The sequence below is a fragment of the Gracilinanus agilis genome, chromosome 4 (assembly GCF_016433145.1).
Source record: "Gracilinanus agilis isolate LMUSP501 chromosome 4, AgileGrace, whole genome shotgun sequence".
Lineage (NCBI taxonomy): Eukaryota > Metazoa > Chordata > Mammalia > Didelphimorphia > Didelphidae > Gracilinanus > Gracilinanus agilis.
In genome coordinates, this window is record NC_058133.1 from 469,003,994 (window position 1) to 469,026,923 (window position 22,930).

The 22,930-nt window shown below is 40.4% G+C and overlaps 1 protein-coding gene across 1 annotated transcript in view; it reads left to right on the top strand.

The window, feature by feature from the left end:
• The first annotated feature begins 224 nt into the window (after positions 1-224).
• The window catches only part of CD101 (CD101 molecule), a 51,222-nt gene continuing 28,516 nt past the window's right edge, over positions 225-22,930 (top strand). Inside the window, exons 1-4 of the mRNA XM_044675534.1 lie at positions 225-270; positions 12,140-12,520; positions 14,867-15,283; positions 16,670-17,059. Of these exons, the coding sequence (XP_044531469.1) occupies positions 225-270; positions 12,140-12,520; positions 14,867-15,283; positions 16,670-17,059 (1,234 nt within the window). The remainder of the gene's footprint in view (positions 271-12,139; positions 12,521-14,866; positions 15,284-16,669; positions 17,060-22,930) is intronic.

Here is a 22,930-nt window from a genome sequence, read left to right on the forward strand (position 1 = left end):
CACATTTGAACTAACTTGCATTTTCTCATTGTAAATGGAAGTGACTAACTCAGGGTAGCATTTAGCAACATGTTTTGTGTTCGCACGCCACGTCTGTTGCTCTGTAGGTTAAAAACCACAGCGTTGTTTCCTCTTTATGGCTGTGAAGAAAGCTCTGTCTGCCACCATCTGCTTTTCAAATAACTTCACTCCACCAGGAAAAGACAGCATCTCTCCCTTTCCCTATGGGGCCTGTCCCAGTTGTGGCAACTTATGTTCTCCTCTATCTGAGTAAGTTTCATGATCCACATGTTTCTCTGCATGTTGCTAGGTCTAGTAAGGATAGATGGAGGAAAGAATGGGTGGGAAGGGCACAAACATTTATTAAATACCATCTTTCTCAGCACTTTACAAACTAGAGAGGTGGACAGGAAGATGTAGTCTTTTGTGTTGGAAGGGGACTTCAGTAGCAGGCAGAACAATAGTCATCATCATCATCATCTTTAGCCTTTTATATGTGCTACCTTCCAAGAGTGAAATGGACCCCTTCCCATCTCCCCCTTTTAGCATCTCTGGGTTCCCTCAAAGCTCCACTCAAATGGTAGCTCCTCCATGAGGTCTTTTCTGAGTCCTCTAGCTATTAATGCCCCCCCACCATTGCCTTTCTTTTATATATGTATGTACTTGTTGTATAGGCTATCTTTCCATATAGAAGGTCAGTTCTTTGAGGACATGTTTCATATTTGTCTTCCCTACAATCACATGTAGAAACAGTTTTTCGAATTTGTTTTTCTGACATTCTGATCTAAATTCTCTTCCTCCTTTCCTTCTCTCCCCTCTCCCTGAGGCAGCAAGTAATCTAATATAGGTTATACATCATTTTTGGCTTTATATCTCCAGCAGCTAGGTCAGCATTTGGTACATAGGATGTGTATAGTAAATGTTTGTTGAATAATTATATTAACATTCTGAGGTATACAAAAAACTTGAGACACATTAAATTGTATGTTGTTAGGTAGTTCTGGCCCCAGAGAGTGGAAAAATATCTTGGCTATAGCTTTTCATGCTCATTATTACATTGCTCTTCCCAGAACTTCCATTTTGTCCCCTCCTTCCTTGGATTATCTTCTTAATCTAAATGAGGACTCCTTTGGGGAGATAATTGTTGAGCCTATGCTGGAAGAGCAAAACAGACTTTGGAGGGGCTGAATAAGTTGTATAGGGGACAGCAGAGAAAATGGGGCTGGAAGAGAGAGAATCCACATTTTGTGGCACCAATTACAATCCAGGCACTGTGCTAAGTGCTTTACAAACATCATTTGATTCTCACAACAACCATGAAATATAAGTACTTATTATTGTCCCCTTTTTACAGTTAAGAAAACTGAGGTGAACAGAGGTTAAGTGACTTGCACAAGGTTAAATGAATAGTAAATGTCTGAGGCCAGATTTCAATTCAGGGGTTCCAGACTTCAGTGCTCTATGCACTATGGCACTATCTAGCTGCCTCAAATAAGACTTCCCATTCACTTCTGGGTAAGGCTGGTTGGTCTAAGAAGATGTAATTTGACTAAAAGATAGGATCATGAAGGAGCTTAATAGGACATTGCTTGTCTTGGGCTTGCTTGAATCTAAGGCTGTCTGGACCATATTGGAGAGAGGAAAGGAAGTTTTACTAGAAATGAATTGAGGCTAAGTGGAAACTACTTTGGATAGAGTAGGAGTATACTAAGAAGGCTTGTTTGGCCTCATGTGGGAAGCCAATAAGAGAAACAGAGTCTCAAATAGATAAAAATCTGAGACTCTTCTTTTGATCCCTTTTGTGATCCTTGTGATTTCTTGTTGAAAAGTATTGTGGCCTTATTAGAAAGTTTTAAGCTCTTAGCAAACCAGAAGTCAAGAGGTTAACATTCTCCCCTTTGGTCAGGAATGCAGCTGCTGGGTCTCAAAAAGTGGTTTTAGACAGTCAAGGCTGAAAAATTCAGGGACTTCCGGACCCAGCAAAATATTCCCAGACTTAACTGATGATGAGGCAGCTACAATCCAACCTTGTATTCTTATCTACACCTTGAAGCTTCTAAGGCTTTTGTTTGTCTATGTTAAAAAATACTCTGTGTAGTTGTGGGAAACTTTCCTTGTGCTTTTGGGTGAAAGGGAGTTTGAATTTTCATATATAATAAACTTGTAACTCAATGGCACTTCGGAGAAGCAGTTATGAGTTAACAGTCAATATCGTCTCCCATGTCCCGTTTCTTTATCAACTAAGCTATCCTTATCAGATTATCAGGAGATGAAAAATAGATATCAATAGGCTCATCAGATATTCACAATTTGGGAATCAAAGATCATTCATCCAGCTGGGGATACTAAGTCCTAAAGAGCTATACTAGACCAGGAAAGAGCTATGAGAGGCCTGACAGAAAGAGCTTTGCTGCCTTATTACCAATATGAGCTGGGCTGAGTAATTAAAGAGTGTAGTCAGCCTATAGTGAATGCTCAGTATATGTTGACTGCCTAAGTTGGATTCTGGGAGCAAGAAGCCCATGGAGATTATTGGTATATAGTATTGGGGGAATCTGTCATGAGACTTGAGTATTAGGCACTACGTGGTCATTACCATGGCGAGGCAGGATGGAGCTCTTATCTGTGTTGGCAAAGGTGTGGCATGCATGCCTGGCATGTCAGGGGGGGCTGCTCTGTTCCCCCTTTCCACCGAGCCACCTGAGGACAATTTTCACATGCCCCACCCCTCTGCCCAGCAGACCAATGCAAGCACTTCTTCCATCCCTTGTCTGGGGCAATGTAGGGGGCTCATAGGCAGCTTGAGGATACAGTTTGGGCATGCAATCTCTAAAAGGTTTGCCATCACTGTATAGGTAATCAATAAAGGCCCATGCTTCTGTTTCTGTCTATTATAGTTAGTATGTTTGTGGTAGACAGTTTCCAAATAGATTCGCTTATTGTAAAATAGCAGTAACTCATATTTCCATAGCTCTCTATGGTTTATTAAGCATTTCTTTATAAGTCCCAGGAGTTAAGTTGGACTGGAGGAATGGACAATTCTGAGTTGTCTTTGAGTCAGCAACACCTATATTCATAAGTCTGCCTGCCTCCAACACTTACTAGCTGTGTGACTCTGGACAAGACATTTCATCTTTAGAGCCTTGGTTTTGTTGTTCCATCATTTTGCATCCAACTCTTTGTGATCCCATATGGGGTTTTCTTGGCAAAGATAGTGAAGTGGTTTGCTATTTCCTTCTCTAGCTAATTTGACAGATGAGGAAACTGAGGAAAACAGGGATAAGTGACTTGCCTAGGGTCACATAGCTGGTAGGTATCTGAGGCCAGATTTGAACTCAAGAAGATGAGACTTCCTGACTCCAGACCCATAACTCTATCCATTTTGCCATCTAGCTAGCCCCAAACCTCAGTTTACTCATTTGAAAATAGAAGTACTCAGCATTTACCACAAGAAATGATTATGAAGATCAAATGAAGGGCATTAAAAGCCTTAAAGTTGTTCATAAAAATCAATGATTATTAGTGTTATTTGCAATATTATTATTCTCACCTTACAGATGAAGAAACTTCAGAAGCTCAAAGAGAATGACTAGTCAGAGTCACAAAGCTAGGAAGTGCTGGAGGCAGGCTTCAAACTCAGGTCCCTTGATTCCAGTGTACTTTTTGCTCTGATGCCAAGTTTCATTATATGATGAAACTAAACTGAGGTTTAAAATGGGCAGTGTTTTAGAGAAACCAAGGTTCTTTATTTCCCCCTTTATATTTTATTGGCAGAAGAAAGGGCCTGGGAGGATAAAAGCCCATAGTCCACAGAAAAGTAATGGAAATATGGAAGGTTTTTTGTTTTCTTAACCCACTTACATTTACCTAAACTGGATGGTTTATCTAAATTCTAGCGATCCCAGCTCACTCTGAAATATATTCTGGGCACCTGACTTCAATATCCAAACATAATGAAGAGGAGGACAAAGAAAGCCCAGTATTTTGGAAATATCCTTGGATTTTGAGTCAGAGGACCTAGATTCAAATCCTACCTTTGCAAAATACCATCTTTATGACTTGGGATAAGTTAATGAAGTTCTTGGGTTCTCACTTTCCTTAAACGCTGGATGATCACCAAGACCCCTTTGAGCATCTGATCCCACGAGCTCTAGCCAACCTGGGGTCCTCTTGACCTTCTCCAGCTCATCTTTATTCTTCATGAGATGTGGGACTGAGAACTCTACCAATACTGACTGCAGTCCTGGTTTGACTAGGGCAGGGGACAGAAGGACTTTCAGTTCCTGGATGAAATATGAGAGCTGATCACCCCTCAGTTCCCACCTCTACCTACGTCAGAAAAGCAGTTTGGCCTCGATTTTATCTGCCTCTGTTCTCCCCAGATCAGACCTCAAGAAGTCAAGTGATGAATTTACCAAAAATGTAATGATATAGTGCTGAGAACTTCTCTATGTTGGTGCTCCTTAGACTTCTTCTAATACTTTGTCAATCTAAATGTCGTTTAGGAATAAATGAGGGCACCAGTCATGCAAGTGGCAAGGAAGAAAAGGGAATGTGCCTTCATTTTACGAATGGGAAAACTGAGCCCTAAAGTAACAAAATGCTGTTGCCCAAGATCATATATGTTACAAATAATAGAGCTGGGTTTTTAATGCAAGCCCCTTTATTCCAAATCCAGTCCTTTTCCCCACACACACCATGCTGAAAAAAGCAAAATCAAAAAGTTAGATAAACATTATAATCCCCTCAAATGCCAACTTGCATAAATTCCATTTTTTACCTTATGTCTTAGAATTGTTACTTGGGGGGGGGGCAGCTAAGTGACTCAGTGTATAGAGAGCCAGGCCTGGAGATAGAAGTCCTAGGTTCAAATCTGGTCTCAGATACCTCCTAGCTGTATGACCGTAGGGAAGTCACTTATACCCATTGCCTGGCCCTTACCACTCTTCTGCCTTGGAACCAATACCAAGAATTTATTCTAAGATGGAAGGTAAAGGTTAAAAAAAAGAATCGATCTAAGCATGAGTTCTCAGTATGGATTGTATCTGTTCTACTAGTTAGCTGCCCCCCCCCGAAAATCATTTTAAAATGGTCAGTTACTTTAGTGAACGTGCATGTCCATTGATGTGAATTCTGAAAGGGTTATTTTGTCAAAGAAAAGACCATTAAGCTCACTTGGTTAGAGAAAGAGTTGGTGGGACAAAAATAATTAGTTTTTGGTTTGGGCTATCAGGTTTTCTCTATTTACATTTTCTGCCAAGGACCTTATCTGAGGTAGGCTGGTGGCATGGTGGTTAAGAGTGTTGGCTATGGAGTTAGGAAGGCCAGAGTTCAACCCAACTTCAGAAACTTACTAGCTGTGTGACCCTGGATGAGTCACTTAACCTCTGCCTCAAGTGTCATCAAATAATAATAGCTCCTACCTCCTAAGATTATTGTGAAAATAAAATGAGATAACATTTATAAAGTGCTTTGCAGACCTTAAAGTGCTAACTATTATTATTATTATTATTATTATTATTATAAGCATTGACTCAGTTTTATGTACGAATCCCATTTGTCACAAGAGAGTCTTAGAAATGAGGAATGAGATGGATTAACAAAAAACTCATTCATGCTACCAACTTGGAATGGGGCCCAACTAGTAACCCTGAATTCAGATATAAAGGATGTTAACAATTGCATAGAGGGTTTACTAAAGTGATGGCAAAATTTTTAGACTGTGTGCTATGCCCCGACCCTACTCCCCAGACTTTGTGCCATGCCCTGCCCAACCTGAGACTGAGTGCTGCACCCCCCTCCACTGCCTTACTCCAAGTGGGGGAAGGGGGAAAGAAAGGGAGGGAAGTGGTCTGAGTGCTCCACTTAGGGGAGGGAGTAGGCACTTCCATTGGGCTGCTGGGCAGAGGGACAAAGAGGCATGATGGAGAGAGGGAAGGGAACAGCTCTGCCAGAATTCCTCTGCCTTTCTAGTAACTAACTCTGCAGGCAATACCATGCATGCCCACGGAGATGTCTCTGCATGCCATCTTTGGCACGCATGCCATAGATTTGCCATTGCAGGCATACTACATCCTTTAGATTTGTGGGGCTCATTTTTGAATTTAGAAAAAGAAGATAAGTTCTATCTTGAGTGTGCTATTTCCAGAAAAGGATTTTGAATTGTTGCTTGAGTTCATTCTAAAATGACTTAAAATGTAAACACACACACACACACACACACACACACACCATTCCAGTGATCAGGTTGCTTTAAAACTATCTTACTGAAAAATAGCCATCTCTAAAATAGTAGTTATTCCAAAGTTTGCAGCACCATTTTTAGCAGATCTCAATCAGAAGATAGATACACACATATGCACTATACATACACAAACATACATGTAGGTATGGAGAGAGAAGAGGAAAGGGAGAGACAGAGAGAGAGGTGGAAGGGTAAGTAGATGGATGGATAGATAGATAGACTGACTAACCGATTTATTGATGGGCTGATACATTGATAGATATGTCTAGACCTGTGACATAATTAATAAGAGGAACTACTTTGGTATAGAAATTCTTTCCACTGATATCTATCAGTAATCCATCTGTAATTTACCACCTCAAGGGAATAATGTGGGATTCTGGGAGATTATAACTTGGCCATCATTGCACAGATGATATGTGTCAGTAGCAGGACTTGAACTCAAGTCATCATGACTCTGAATACTGTCTCCATTATACCATCCTGCCTTTCAAGATTCATAGCAATCAGAGGCACCTGGGTGTTTCAGTGGATTGAGAGTCTGGCCCAGAGATGAGAGGTCCTAGGTTTAAATCTGGCCTCAGACACTACTATGTGACCCTGAGCACGTTACCTAACATAGACTAACGTTTACCATTCTTCTACCTTGGAACCAATACACAGAATTCTAAAATGAAAAGTAAAATGTTTTTTTAAATACATAGCAATCAAGAATAAGTATTTTTAACACCTAAGTCCTCTGCTAAATAGGCATGATGTTTTCAGAAATACCAATGTGTATAAATACAGTCAGTAATATTTTTTCAGTTATGAACCTTTTCCCTATACATTCTTTCATGTATTCTTTCATAAACATATGCTCCACAGGGAATGAAAAGATTATGCCCATTTTACAGATGAGAAAATTTTGATTATAAGAGGTAGAGTGATTTGCACAGAGCCACCCAGGCCATAAGTAGCAGAGCTGCAAGCCCAGGGCTCTTTCCACTAAAAGCATGTGACCAAATACTTGAGGCAGCCTGGCCAGCAGAAAGGGGGCTTGAGTTGGAATCAAAGTAATAATAATAATAACCAGATAGGGCTATAAGGTTTACAAAGCCCCCTACATGTATTTTCTCCTTTGATCCTCATCGCAACCTTGGGAGGCAGGTGATAATTATCATCCTCAATTGACAGGGGGAGAAAATTGAATCTGAGAGAGCTGGTACATAGCTAATAAGTGTCTAAGGCTTAATTTGAACTCAGGTCTTCTTGAGTCCAGGTCCAATACCTAAACTACCAAGTTACTTGATATTTTTGTTATTGCTGTTGTAAAGATACTGGTGTGGTTTACCGTTTCCTTCTCCGGCTCATTTTGCGGATGAGGAAACTCAGGCAAACAAGATTAAGTGACTTGTGCAAGGTCACACAGTTGGTTAGTGTCTGAGACCAGATTTGAACTCATGTCTGCCTGACTCCATGGTCAGCACCCTATCCACTGAATCACCTAGTTGCCCTAAAAAAAAACCACGTAACTACCTTGTGGGACCTTGCGCATATCTCTTCACCTTTCTCAGCCTCAGCTTCCCAAGCTGTAAAATAAAGGCTCTGGATTCGAGGGCCCCTTCCAGCCCTAACTCTCTGATTCAGTGACACAGCCCCTGCCTCCAAAGGACATGCCATCTGATTGGGGAGAGGAGACTCGCATGAAACATGTGAGTCAATAAGCAGTGGATAATAAAGTGATCATTGGCAGGAGGGATGGTGAAGGAGGCAGGATAAAAGAAAGTGCTGACTGTACCCAGCCAAATCTATTCACACAAATCTCACGGGCCGGATGCTCCATCTCTATGAAGAGGAATGATTTTAGGGGAAAAAAACAACAAACCCAAGCAAAGCCTGGCAGATGCTGCCAATCTTTCATTTTTGTTAAACTTCCAGATCATATCCCTCCTACGGGTTAATAATCCCTCACATGAATCAGTTTACACATCACCCCCCTACTGGTGTAGAATCGATTTGGTGAAAGCAAGTCAGCGATTTCTAAGGTGTTCATTCTGTCCCCTGATCTAAAGAGGCAAAGCCAAGGGAGGAGCAGAGAATGTAACCTCTAGATTTGGGTCTACCAGGACGCCTAGCACATAAGACATGCTTTTTGACTCTCAGTCCTGGTGGTTGATGTTTTTCCTTTTAATTATCCTTGAAATGTCTTTTGCAGAGGGCTGCTAGATGGATTGAGAGCTGACTTAGAGATGAGAGGTCCAAGGTTAAAATCTGACCCCAGTCACTTCCTAGCTGTGTGACCCTGGGCAAGTCACTTAACCCCCACTGAATAGCCCTTATTGCTCTTCTGCCTTAGAACCAATATACAGTATTAATTCTAAGACAGAAGGTAAAGGTTTAAGAAAATAAATGTATTTTGTGATCTGGTCTTTTGCTAACTCTAGGGATGGAAATAACTATATGCAATGTTTATCTAAATGTTCATTAAGGGGCAATAGTGGAGAGAGTGCTGTATGTGGGTTCCAGAAGACTTGAGTACTAACTGATGTTGGATGCTTACTAGCTGATATGACTTTGGGCAAGTCACTTCTGGTCTCAGTTTCCTCACCTTTAAAAAATGAGAGGGGGTGGGTGGTGGGCTTGATGACTCCAAAGATTCCTTTAATGCTAAATCTAGAATCTTATGCTCCCTGTCACTGATCTCTACTTTGTACTTATTTGAGTAAATTTTTAAAATATTTACACAGGGGCAGCAGGATAGCTCAGTAGATTGAGAGTCAGGCCTAGAGATGGGAGGTCATAGATTCAAATCTGGGCTCAGACACTTCCCAGCTGTGTGACCCTGGGCAAGTCACGGAACTCCCATTGCCTAGTCCTTACCACTCTTCTGCCTTGGAACCAGTACACAGTATTGATTCCAAGATGGAAGGTAAGGGTTTAAAAAGATGATTTATAGCAGTACCAGATCTTAAACTGTACTACAAAGCAGTGATCATCAAAACAATATGGGACTGGCTAAGAGGCAGAAGGGAGGCATCAGTGGAATAGACTTAGGGTAAATGACCTCAGCAGGATAGTGTATGATAAACTCAAAGACCCCAGCTTTTGGAACAAAAATCCACTATTTGACAAAAACTGCTGGGGAAAATGGAAAACAGTATGGGAGAGATTAGTTTTAGATCAACATCTCATACCCTACAACAAGATAAATTCAAAATGGGTGAATGACTTAACTATAAAGAAGGAAACAAAAAAATAAATTAGGTGAACATAGAATAGTATACCTGTCAGATCTATGGGAAAGGAAAGAATTTAAGACCAAGTAAGAGGTAGAGAATATTACAAAATGTAAAATGAATAATTCTGATTACATTACATTAAAAAGGTTTTGTATGAACAAAATCAATGTAACCAAAATTAGAAGGGAAGCAACAAATTGGGAAAAAATATTGATAACAAAAACCTCTGACAAAGGTCTAATTTCTCAAATGTATAAGGAGCTGTCAATTATACAAAAAATCAAGCCATTCCCCAATTGACAAATGGGCAAGGGACATGAATAGGCAATTTTCAGATAAGGAAATCAAAACTATCAACAAGTACATGAAAAAATATTCTAAGTCTCTTATAATGAGAAAGAACATGAATCATGTAACCATGGGAAAATACTCTTAATCAATCAATCAATTAATTAATTAAATGAAAACTGGAAAAAAAAAAAGAAAGTCTTCAGGTATTGTCTCTCCGACTTCCAACATAAACCAGATGTACTGGCTGTAATCCTGGGTAGTCAACATCTCAGCCACTACAGTGGCTAGTCACCATTGGAGAGGGAGTCCATGAAAGACCCCTCATACAAATGAAATCTCAAGTTTGGCCCTCTAAAGATGTTTGAATGAATAACACAAGTAAAACCATGGAGTAGGAAAAGCACAGGTTAAAAAATGGGATATAGTGGGAAAATAAGGTTGTATCCAACCATGGAAGGTCTTGAATGCTGGTCTAAGAAATCTGAACTTTTCTGGGCAGCCATTGAAGAATTTTGAGCAGAGGTATGAAAGACCAAATATAAACATGAGGAACATGAGTCTGACAATAGTGGGAAGAGGATATGGGAAGAGAAGGCCTGGCAAGTGGCTTTTACAGTAGTCTAGGTAATGAGAATGGTGGCTGAGAGGATAGAAAGAAAGGGGTAGATTTGAGGGGTCCTTCAGAAGTCTATTGTATAACTTATCAGATGTAATTGTAAAACTTATTGTATTGTACAATGCATTTGTATGTTTTTAAAATTGTATAACTTAACAGATGTAAAGGGAGGAATCAAAGATAGAATCAAGTTTTCAGATCCAGCAGACAGAACAAAATGATGCTGCCACTGACAAAATATTGAAGACAGGTGGAGGAGTAAGTTTAGGGAAAAGATTATAAACTCAGATTTGAAACTAGAGTTTGAGAAACTTTGGAGGGATTTCCAGATAGGACTGACTGTCTTTCAGTCAGGGGATCTACTTTGTAATATTAGACAAAGGGCCAGACCTATGATTCCCCTGATTTTGGGAATTCCCAGGTGAGAAAACTCCCTCTCACATGGTAGAAGTGCACTTTTCTACAACTAATAATCTAGAACAGTGATGGTGAACCTATGCATAGGTGCCAATCCTCTTTGTGGGCATGTGGCCATCACCCTCCACTCCTGTCAGAATTCATTACTAGAAAGGCAAAGGGATTTGAGCTAAGCTGTTCCCTTTCCCCTCTTCACCATGCCTGATGACATTTTTTCACATCACCTGCCCCTATGCCCAGCAGCCCAATGGGAGTGCTTGCTTTCTTCCCTGTATGGGGTAAAGGCAGGGTAGGGCACACCTGGCACTCAGTGGGGGAGGGAACATGGAACTTGGTCTGAGGGATGGGGTGATGGCAGGGCATGGCACTATGTCTCTTAAAGGTTCACCATCACTGATCTAGAAGAATTGCTTAGAGCAGTGATGGGCAAACTATGGCCTGTGGGGCAGATGTGGCCCCCTGAAATGATCTATCTGGTCACATGACATTATTCCTAATCTGATGAATACAATGAGTAGGATACAATACAATGAAATTTCTAAAGAGTTGCCTTAGAAACAGACTGACAGATGAGCATTTCCTTTCCTTTGGCCCCCTCTTTAACAAGTTGGCCCATCACTGGCTTAGAACATTGAGAGTTTAATTTTTTACCCTGAATCATCTGACAAATGATGTGCAGTTGTATAGCCTTATCTTTCCTAGTAGATGATAAACTCTGTCATCCAGGACTACATCTTTTTTATTCTTGTGACCCTCCTAGAACATTGCTTTGTTTAGGGTAGGAACTTATCAAACATTTAGTGAATCAAATTCAGTTGAATTGGGCTTGCCTCTTTTGGTGAATCTCTGTCTTTCCTGCCCTTTTTCTAAAGCATCCTCTATCCTTTAGAATTATTCTCATTCTTGGGGGGGGGTGTTAATGTGATCTGTATGATATCTTTCTTCTCCACCGCTTCCACCTTCCTGTTTCTCTGAAACATGTTCTCTTCTTCATTCTCTATATTTGCAGATTCATGAAGTTCACCAAATTCTACATTCCCTCAGGCTTCCTTTTATGACCTTTTTTATTGTCCTCACACCATCTTATCCTCCCATACCTTCTGCCAGACTCTCTTGATATCTCTCCACCATATTCTTGCCTCCCACTGTACCCCTAAAGTCCAATTAGCTCATCAAGCTATTCCACTAATGTTCAGCCTGAGAAGACATTGAGTGTTTGGGCTGCTACTGTAGTCAATAACCTGTGATCTCATTTACTGGAATTGTAACACTGGGAGCTACGCTGCGTTGTATATAGAGAACCATGGTATTAATCTATTTTTATTTCTCTTCCTTTTTCTAATGGGAAAGCTGAGCTCAGCACTGGCCAGAGAAGAGTAACAGTTCAGAAAGGACCACTGTACCGGGCCAAAGGTTATCCAGTCAGCATTGCATGTAATGTAACTGGCCACAAAGGACCCTCTGAGCAGACTTTCCAATGGTCCATTTACCAACCAGATAAGCCAGAAAGAGAGATACAGATAATCAGTACCGAGGACCCTACCTTCACTTATGCCTTCTACAGCCTTCGAGTTCAGACTGGTGACATCTATGTGGAAAGGATCCAAGGAAACTCAGTCTTGCTTCATATTGCAAAGCTCCAGCCCCAGGATGCTGGCAAGTATGAGTGTCATACACTCAACACTGATGGCAAATTCCTTGGGAGCTACAGTGACACCATGAACCTAATAGGTAAAGTATTCCCCAGTTCTTTGTTCCAAGTTCACAACTTAGCCACAATCTACCTTTCCAGCTTTATTACTAATTGCTTCCCTTCTCAAACTCTACAACTAGCCACACTTCCCTTCTCCATGCTATTTATGCATGATCTTCATTTCTCAACTCTATTCCTTTGCACTGGCTATTCCTCTCCTACCCAGATTTCATTCTCTCCTCATCTATGCTTCTTAGGATCGCATTTCTTTCAGTACCACCTTCAGTTATTGTTGTTGTACAATCATTCAGTCATGTCTGCCTCTTTGTGACCCTGTGGACCACAGCATGCCAATACTGCCTATGGGGTTTTCTTGGCAAAGGTCCTGAAGTGGTTTACCAGTAGATTAAAGCAAACAGAGATTAATATATTATATATATGCATATATATAATTATGTAAAATAATTATATAATGCCCTCCTTTGACTTGCCCTGGGTCACATAACTAGTAAGTATCTGAGGCTTGATTTGAATTCAGGTCTTCCTGACTACAGGCCCATTGCTCTATCTACTGAGCAACCTATCCACTTCTGCCTTCTACAGGAAGCCTTTCTTGATCTCTCCAAGCTCCTTTTGTCCTCCTTTCCAAACTTAAATGGACTTATTTTGCATATATTCTATTAATGCTTTATTTACACATTTACTGTCTCCCTGGTTAGAATGTAAGCCTCTAGGGGAAGTTAGGTGGCTCAGTGGGTAGAGAGAACTAGAGACAGGAGGTCCTGGCTTAAAATTCGGCCTCAGACACTTCTTAACTTTGTGACCCTGGACAAGTCACTTAACCCCAATTGTCTAATCTTTACTGCTCCTCTGCCTTGTAATGGATACTTAGTATCAAGTCTAAGACAAAAGGTAAAAATTATTTAAAAAATTAAAAAAAACAAAACTTTATGTCCTCTTTATCATTGTTGCCATGTAGTATTAGATGGTTATACTTTTTTAATTATAAAAAATTATTTGAGTATTAAAAATTATTATCCTCTTTTTTTTCCTCTTGTGGACTTGACTTAAAATCAAGAATGCTACTAAAGATCCAGGCTTTAAGTGAAATTTCTGGTTATCTTCAAGGTTGTTATTACTAATTAGAGATTCCCAAATTGTCTTGGTTATTCCATGCAAGGCCTTGGTCATTCTTTGGCTTTGCCCTTATCTCAACCCAACTGAAGAGTTCCTATAAGCTAGTGTGATATTTTTTCCCCTTCTTCGTCAACGTTCCATCTGTACATTTTGTATTGGCTAAGAATCATAGGTCATCAAATTGTCAGGGTAGAGGGACCTTAGAGAGTTCTTCATCCAACTCCTTCATTTGACAAATGAAAAAGTGAAGGCCCTCAAAGGGTGTGTTTTGCCAAGGTTGCACAGCAAGCTAATGAAAGAGTTGGGCTTGAAATCCAGATTTCCTGGCTCCAAGTTCAGCATTCTTTCCACTGTGTCATTTAAGTATTACTGGAAGCTGATTAGCTGACTTGCTTTGAGCAATGTACTAATGATGCCAGAGTTCAGTCCTCTTCTGGATCAGTTGGTTTTGAGCTTGATTTGAACTAGACAACTGGCCCAGCCCCTTCTTTTGCAAATATTTGCTATTGGTCAGAGTGGAGATGGAGAAAAAGAACATGGGTAGATGAGCCGAAAGCTGTCATGATGGTGGACAAGTAGCATTACTTTCCTAGAATAATAACAATATCATATTTATATAATGCTCTTATTTTACAACTCTTTTGAGGTAGTCCTTGATATTCTTAAATGAAGTGCTTACAGATGCTTGCTGATGAACTCAGAGTAGGACTAATATCACAGAAAGAATATTGGATCTGGAATAAGGGTACCTAGGCTCAAATCACAGCTCAGCTACCTACAACATAGGCAGGATCGTTCTAGCAAATATTTAACAATTGGCCCTCCAAAAAAGCACAGCACACTTTAAAATTTAATCTGTATTATTCACAATTTTCTTCATCCCTTTCTTAAGTCTAGACAATCAGCAAAACAATAAAGCAAGCCTTGATTTGTAGCAGTTGCTGATTTCCAAGATATAAATGTTCACAACAAAAACTGGCCTTGACGAAGTCCGTTTCCTGTAAAAGAAGATCATTTGAATTAGTGATCTCTAAAGTCTAAATCCTATGATTTTATGAGCCTCTAGATAATTTCAAGTTTACAGATGAAAAGTTGAGATGTTTAGAAGTTAAATATTTTTCCTAACACATAAGTGTCAAAGGTGGGATCTGAACCCAGGACCCTTAAATCCAAGCCTTATATTCTTTTCATTCAATCATGTTCTCTCTTAACTGCACTTTAGACATCATTATTTCTCTCATGTTCAGTGATTCCAGATACCCTTTCTGTGGCCATGAGTCCTCAGACTCTCAACAGAGAGGAAGGAGAATCATTAGCACTTACCTGTGAGGTCTCTAAGGCCACAACTCAACATACCCACCTCTCTGTCTCCTGGTACCGGCTTCCGGAAGGAGGAGGAAACCAAGCCACGGAGATCATTTCCCTGTCCAAAGATTTTATCCTGATCCCCGGATCCTCCTACACAGAGAGGTTTTTAGCAGGGGATGTGAGGCTAGACAAAACCGGGAATACAGGCTTCAGATTGTCCATAGGGAGATTGCTGCCTGTGGATCAGGGCCAACTCTTCTGTGAAGCCACTGAATGGATTCAGGACCCTGATGAGACATGGACATTTATCACTCGGAAACAGACAGACAAAGCTACAGTGATGGTCCAACCTGAAGGTAAGACTCTTCTTAGGTTATTAATTATTTCCATCCTAGTGTATATTGAAAGGCATGTTTCTTTTAATGGGAGAAAAAAGAAATCCATTTGGGGACTCAGTTTTGCATCAGTTCCAAAACACATTTTCCAGAACGTTTGAGTAAACTAGGATTTGGCCAAGTGGGAATTATAGGTATTAAGAGTGCAGTGTTCCATTTTAATTCTATCCACATGCAATTGTATATGGGTTGTTACTGAGGGCTGCACCCAGCATATACCAGGGACTTAATAAATACTTATAAACTGATGGATTGAATGATTGATTGATTGATCAAGTCATGGATGACAGTCTATAGGCCATTTTTAAGAATGAGTCTCCTCCCTTGCTAGTTATCTCTCAATTATGGCTCTAAACAACGGAAATTTATCATATGAAGCTTCATCTTTGTTCTGGTTTCAAAACCTTCTTCAACACAGCTTTATTTTACTCTTGGACAGACCCGTCACTTCTTTGAGGTCAGCAATGCAATCAGGACAGGAAGTCACCTGATTTTGATCCCAGTTGGACAAAAGACTATCTAGACACTCTGCCTAGAAAAAATCTTGGGCCTGATGAAAAAAAAATTTCCTAAGAATACAAAGTAGATTTCTCTTTTCCCTCTTAGTAACTTTCTGTTCCATTGCAAAATACATTTTGGTCACTAGCGATTCCAAGGGCCCAGAGAAAGCTATACAAAAGACCTCAAATCAACTTTTTTTTTAAACCCTTACTTTCTGTCTTAGAATCAGTGTATTGGTTTCAAGGCAGAAGAGCAGTAAGGGCTAGGCAATGGGGGTTAAGTGACTTGCCTAGGAAGTATCTGAGGCCAGATTTGGACTCAGGACCTTCTGTCTGGTTCTTAGACCACCAAACCACCTATCTGCCCCCTCTCAACCTTTAAAGACAAATTCAGTTTCAGGAGAAGATCTCAAGGAAGGAATTCAGACTCTAGGACTCGAGGATTCATGTAGAGAGAGAACATGAGACAGCTGTTGGGAGAGTGATCACTAAGGGAGAAAGCAGGGAGCTAAACCCTTTTGGCTAGAGAGCAAATCACGTGGGGAAATGGGAGGGGACAAAGCATATGATATAATAGTATCTTATTATAGCTAATTTTTCTTGCTAATAAGGTACTAAATAGACTTAGTTGCTTTTGACTATTGGAGTACAGGTGTTTTCAGCACCCTCTTAATTCCATCGCCCTTGGGAAAAGCCCTGGTCAGCCTACCTTAGTTATGACTCCATAGGAAATGGGCTATTACTGGTCTCAAGTGGTTAAAGACTACTGCAATCTCATGATTTTCTGTTACTGAATGGAGAAATGAAGTGAATTTTTCAAATAAATGTCTCATTTTTGTTTTCCCAGATAGAGATTTTCAAGTTAACATTTCTGTGGTAAGTTCCTTTGCCATGGGACAACCTTTGCGATTGATCTGCTCACTGTTGTCCAAGAGCAACCAGAACCAAAGATTGCAGGTGGTCTGGTACCTGAATGCTACTGCCATTGGCAGTATTGATGCCAGCGGTGTTCTGGCCTTAAAGAAAGACTATGAAGAAAGAGCCAACCTTGGGGAGCTCCAGGTGTCAAAGATCAGCCCAAAGACTTTCACCTTCACCCTCTCTTCCATGGGTCCCCAAGATGAAGGTGTATACAGGTGCGAGGTGGCAGCGATGGGGAGCTCTCACATGGACTTTTTAGGGCGAACTCAGACAAAACGATTTGCAGATATCAATATACGGCTCAGAAAGCCAACAGGTAGGTTGTCCTAGAAAATATTCCTGAACATTCTCCTAACGTTTCCTCCTTAGCAAATTCAAGTTTGCATCCATGGGCACAAAGGCTGCATCCTGAGAAGCTGGGTATAAATCATGTCCTATTGGAAATATACCATGGACAATTCTTATTGGAAGGAAAGGAAAGAGGTGATCAATCCTCTTATGAAGGGAAGAGGTCAATATGTGATTTCCATGGTTTGAGAATTCTTTCCACCAATGAAGTCTCAACCCATATATGGTTAGTACATGAGTCTTAGGAGAGTTGCCTGGAATTTGGAGAGAGGAAATGACTTGCCAGGAGTTAACTAAAGTGTTAGAGGAGGGATTTGAACCAAGGTCTTCCTGAACTCCAACTTACTCACTCTTGCTTTGCTTTTTGTTTATTATTTGGGTGAATAATTCTCCCTCAAATAGCTTGATAGCAAGAGAAATTGTAGTGAATTGGGAATCAGGACAATTTGAGGTCTAATTCTATTGCTGCCACTTCCTAGCTGAATAAGCTACTTAACTTGTCTAGGACTCAGTTTCCTCACCTGTAAAATAAAGATTAGATGATCTCAAAGATCTATTTCAGCTCTGGATTTCTAAGACTTGATTCTATCTGTGATCCTCTTCTCACTATTATGATAAGTTCTAGTATTTCATATTTAAAGAAGGAAACGCACACAAAACATTTCAACCCTCTTGCCTGAGGATAAGGAAGGGTGGATAGGGAATAAGAGTGATAGAACTGTTATGCCTGTTGTTGTTCAGTTATTTCAGTCATGTCCAATCCTTTGCAACCTCATTTGGGGTTTTCTTGGCAAAGATATTAGCATAGCTTGTTATTTCCTTTTCCAGCTCATTTTACAGATAAGGAAACCGAGGCAAGCAGTGTTAAGTGATTTGCCAAGGGTCACACAACTAGTAAGTGTCTGAGGCCAGATTTGAACTCAAGAAGATGACTCTTCCTGACTCCAGGCCAGACACTCTGTGCTACCTGAATGTCCAAATAGCAAGATGTAAGGATCATAGATGAAGAGCCTGAAGTTAACCAGCTTCATTCCCTTATTTTATAGATGAGAGAAATCAAGTGACTTTCTCAGAGGTCATGCATATAATAATGGTGGAAGCAGGATTCAAACTCAGCCCCTAGGAATCCAGAACCAGGGCTCTATTCAATGTACCAAGCTACCTCCAGCATTTTGTTCTTTCTTTAGAAAAATGATGTACCAGCGTTTACAATCCCAGATGGAGTTTGCCTATTCCAAATGCTTTTTGTTAGCCTCTTCCCTCCCATCTTTCCTCTGTATGGGGGACAATAGTCATGTTCCTACATTCCAAACATGACTGAACTATATGAAATAAAGAGGCAAATGATAGGTTGACATTCTGTTTACTGCAGTAGGAGCTTGGAGGGTGGCTGTTCAGACGTGGTCTGTGCTTCTCTGGCCTTGTAATGAAAGCTGAAATTTATGTTGTGCTTTAAAGTTTACAAGGAATTTTATATTTATTAAATGCCTCCTCAAGAGGCAGTGTGAGGCCTCAGATAAAGAACTGGCCTGACAGTTCAGAAGACCTGAGTTCAAGGCTTATTTCTGAAAGATAGTGGGCAGCTAGATGGCCCAGAAGAGAGAGCTCTGGACGTGGAGTTAGGAAGTCATTGTTGTTCAGTTGTGTCTGACTATTCATTACCCGTGGATCAGAGCATGCCAATTCTGTCCACGGGGGCTTTTTGGGCAGATAATGGAGTGATTTGCCATTTCCTTCTCCAGTGAATTAAGGCAGAGGTTAAGTGACTTGCCCAGGATCACATATCTAATATATGTTTGAGCCTGGATTTGAACTCAGGGCTAACTACCACAGGCTATACTAAGTGCTTTATGAATATTGCCTTTTTTATTTAACCCTTGAATGGATTCTAAGACAGAAGGGTAGCAAACGCTACCTGGAGTTCAGTTATTTGCCCAGGGTCACACAGGTAGGAAGTTCCAGAAGTCAGGTTTGCTCCCAAAACCTTCTGGCTCCAAGCCCAAGTATTCTATTCTCAGTTACCTAGCTGCCTTAGGAAGTTTTTCTTATTTTTATTTTGTTATTCGTCCATTTTTCAGTTGTGTCTGACTCCTTGTGATCCCATTTGGGTTTTCTTGGCAAAGATAGTAGAATGGTTTGGCATTTCCTCCTCCAGCTCATTTTATAGATGAGGAAACTGAGGCCAACAGGGTAAGGTGACTTACCCAGAGTCACATAGCTAGGAAGAGTTTGAGGACAGATTTGAACTCAGGTCTTCTTGACTCTAGACCCAGTGCTCTATCCACTGTACCACCTAGCTGTCTTAGGAAAACATGAGGTCAAATCCATCCTCAGACATGTACTGGCTGTATGATCCCAGATGCTGATATTATGCAATGCTATAATTTTACAGCATTTATAATTTTACATGTAATTTATACTACTTATAATTTTGCAACACTTACAATAATCCTATAAGTATACAACACTTATAATAGCACCTACTTCCTGGGGTTGTCATGAGGATCAAATAAATAATATTTATAGGGGCAGCTAGGTAGCACAGCAGATAGAGCACTGGGCCAGGAGTCAGGAGGATGTGAGTTAAAATCTGCCTTCAAATACTTCCCTGCCTGTGAGCCCTTGGAAAATTTATTTAACCCCAATTGCCTAGCTCTTGCCACTCTTCTGTCTTAGAACTGATACTGAGTCAAGGCAAGGGTTTCAGTGGAATTGCTTGTCAGCTCAGGGAGAGAGAAGGGAAGAGAGAAAGGAGAGAACACGAATCATGTAACCATGAGGAAAAATATTTAAATAAATAAAAATAAAATTATATTAAAAAAGGGTAAGGTTTTTTTTTAAGTTATTTAGGGGGCAGCTGGGTAGCTCAGTGGATTGAGAGCCAGGCCTAGAGACGGGAGGTCCTAGGTTCAAATCTGGCCTCAGACACTTCCCAGCTGTGTGACCCTGGGCAAGTCACTTGACCCCCATTGCCTACCCTTACTGCTCTTCTGCCTTGGAGCCAATACATAGTATTGATTCCAAGACAGAAGGTAAGGGTTTTAAAAGAAAAAAAGATATTTATAAAGTATTTAGTATAGTGGGTAATACATAGTAGATGTTTAATAAATACTTGTCCTCTTCCCTTTCCCCTATGCAGTTATTTTTTTTTAACCCTTACCTTTCATCATGGAATCAATACAGTGTATTGGTTCCAAGGCAGATGAGCGGTAAGGGCTAGGCAATGGGGGTTAAATGACTTGCCCAGGGTCACACAGCTAGTATGTATCTCTAAGACCAGATTTGAACCCAGGACCTCCCCTCTCTAGGCCTGGCTCTCAATCCACTGAGCCACGCAGCTGCCCCCTGCCCCTGCATGTGGTAATGTGGCTGATATTCTAAGAATTTAAATTTTATAATATAGGTATCCCCTCCACATCATCACTTTCCCCATCGAAGCTTTACTATATTGTGGGTTGGCATAAGAAATTAAATGGAAATCTGGGGGGGGGTAGTTTTGTGGAAGCCATAGAAGCTATGCAAAGGCCAGTAGATGATGCAGGAAGAGTTTAGAAATTCAGAAATGCATAAACTATTTGCATAGTATCATATTATGTCAACATATTTTATCTTCTAATCCCATAAATGTACATGATTTCTATTTTAAAATTTAAAATAATTAAAAAGTTAAAGTTTACAAAAACAAAACAAAACACAAAAGCCAACCAATGACACACAAAGGTTAGAAATGTAGAGATATCTTTAAAAGTTCAGGAACTCCAGAACACTATCCACATCCAGAGAAAGAACTGTGGGAGTCGAAACACAGAAGAAAGACATTTCCTTGATCACATGGTTCGATGGGAATATGATTGGGGATGTAGACTCTAAACCAATGGTTGGCAACCTTTTTGGCCGTGAGAGCCATAAACACCTGCAGAAGGAGGAGGATGGATGCAGAAGGTGCTGGAATTATGGATCAGGGGCTGAAGGGCCCTCTGGGGCACATCCTGGGGTCTGCCAGGACTGGCAGGTCAGGAGGTGAAGCCAGATATGGCTCCAGAGCCATACGTTGCTGACCCCTGCTCTAAACAATCACTCAGTTGCAAATATTAACAATATGGAAACAGGTCTTGACCAATGATGATACATGTAAAACCCAGTGGAATTGCTTGTTGGCTATAGGAAGGGGGAGGGAGGAGGGGTGGGGAAGAATATGAATCATGTAACCATGAAAAATATTCTAAACTAAACAAATAAAAAAACAAATAAATAAATAGGTATTTTAATTAATTGATAGATAGATAGATAGATAGATAGATAGATAGATAGATAGATGGATGGATGGATGGATAAATGAATTTTAGAAAAAGTTCAGGAACTCCTAAATTCATGTGAGGTACTATAAACATCCCATTAAAAGAAAAAGAGATAATTCCGACTTCTTCTCTGGTACACAGGGAGGACCAAAAAATTATACATGGATTTTTCAGATCCCAGAAGGCTCGGTACTCCTAACCCCAACAATACAAGGGATACCTGATTTTTGGTTTCTGATCTGCATCAGTAAAGAGAGTTTTCCTATTTGGATGATGTCATCATCCAAAGAACCGCCCTCCAACTCTATCCAATTGTGTTTATATATAAACATATTTTAAAATCTCAGGCTCTCCAAGGAATTCATGTTCCACTTTACCTGTTTACAGACATTAGCCCAAGTTTAATCTTTAGAAAATATAAATATATACACATGTGGATCCTGTAGCTTGTATGGGAAGATGCTGATTAGGATCTTTGTGTTTAGGGGATGGCCACAAAGACTTTTAAGGTCAACTTAGCCTAACAAATGAAAAGGAAGTTGATGTTACTGGGAGCTCTGTTTTCAGCTGTCCATTAATCAGCAGCTCTGAGCTCCTCTAGGACTGGGCTTGGAGTCAGCAGAGTATAATGTGAATGCCAGCTTTCTCTTCCCTTTTCTCTGGGGAAAAGTGAACCAATCCCTTCTCTCTGGGCCTCAGTTACTTCATTTGTAAAATGGGAATTAAAAACTGCACCTCACTGAGAGGTTGAGAGGATCAGAAGAGGGAATGTATGTAAAGGGATCTGTAAACATCATTAAGGCTCTATTGAAATGTCAACATCTGCAAGCTCCGAGGAGTACAAACTGTGTTTGAACCATCCACTCCTAAGTACTTGCTACAGTAAACAGAATTTAAGTGGATCATTTGCTTCTTTTTTAAAAAAACCTTACCTTCAGTTTTAATCAATTACTAAGTATCAGTTCCAAGGCAGAAGAATGAGAAAGGTTAACTGGGGTTAAGTGACTTGCCCAGGGTCACACAGCTAAAAAATGTCTGAGGCTAGATTTGAACTTGAGAAGAAGATTCTTCCTAACTCCAGACCCAGTACCCTATCTACTGAGCTACCCAGCCATTTCATGGTTACATAGCTAACAAATAGCAGAGGTGAGTTTTGAAGCTGTGAGTATAGCCCTTCCCATAAAAGTACCAACCATGACATTTATATTGGGTTTTGTGGTTTTAAAAGTGCTTTATATAAATGATCTCATTTGAGTCTCACAAAAGCCCCTTTAGATGAGTGCTACTGGTAGTATTATCCCCACACTAATGAGGAGGAAGCTGTTGTTGGGGGTAGTTAAATGACTTACCCAGGATCTCACAGCTACCAAGCATCAGAGGCTAAATTCAAACCCAAACTCAAAGTCTCATTTTTCTGTCCCATAGGCTCTACTGCTTTTGTAAAATAAGGGAAGAAAGTATTTATCTCAACTGTAGACTGTAGATGGAGGTCCCATTTGTGTTTCTTGAATAAATGAAATGATCAGGGACATGCTAGAGAG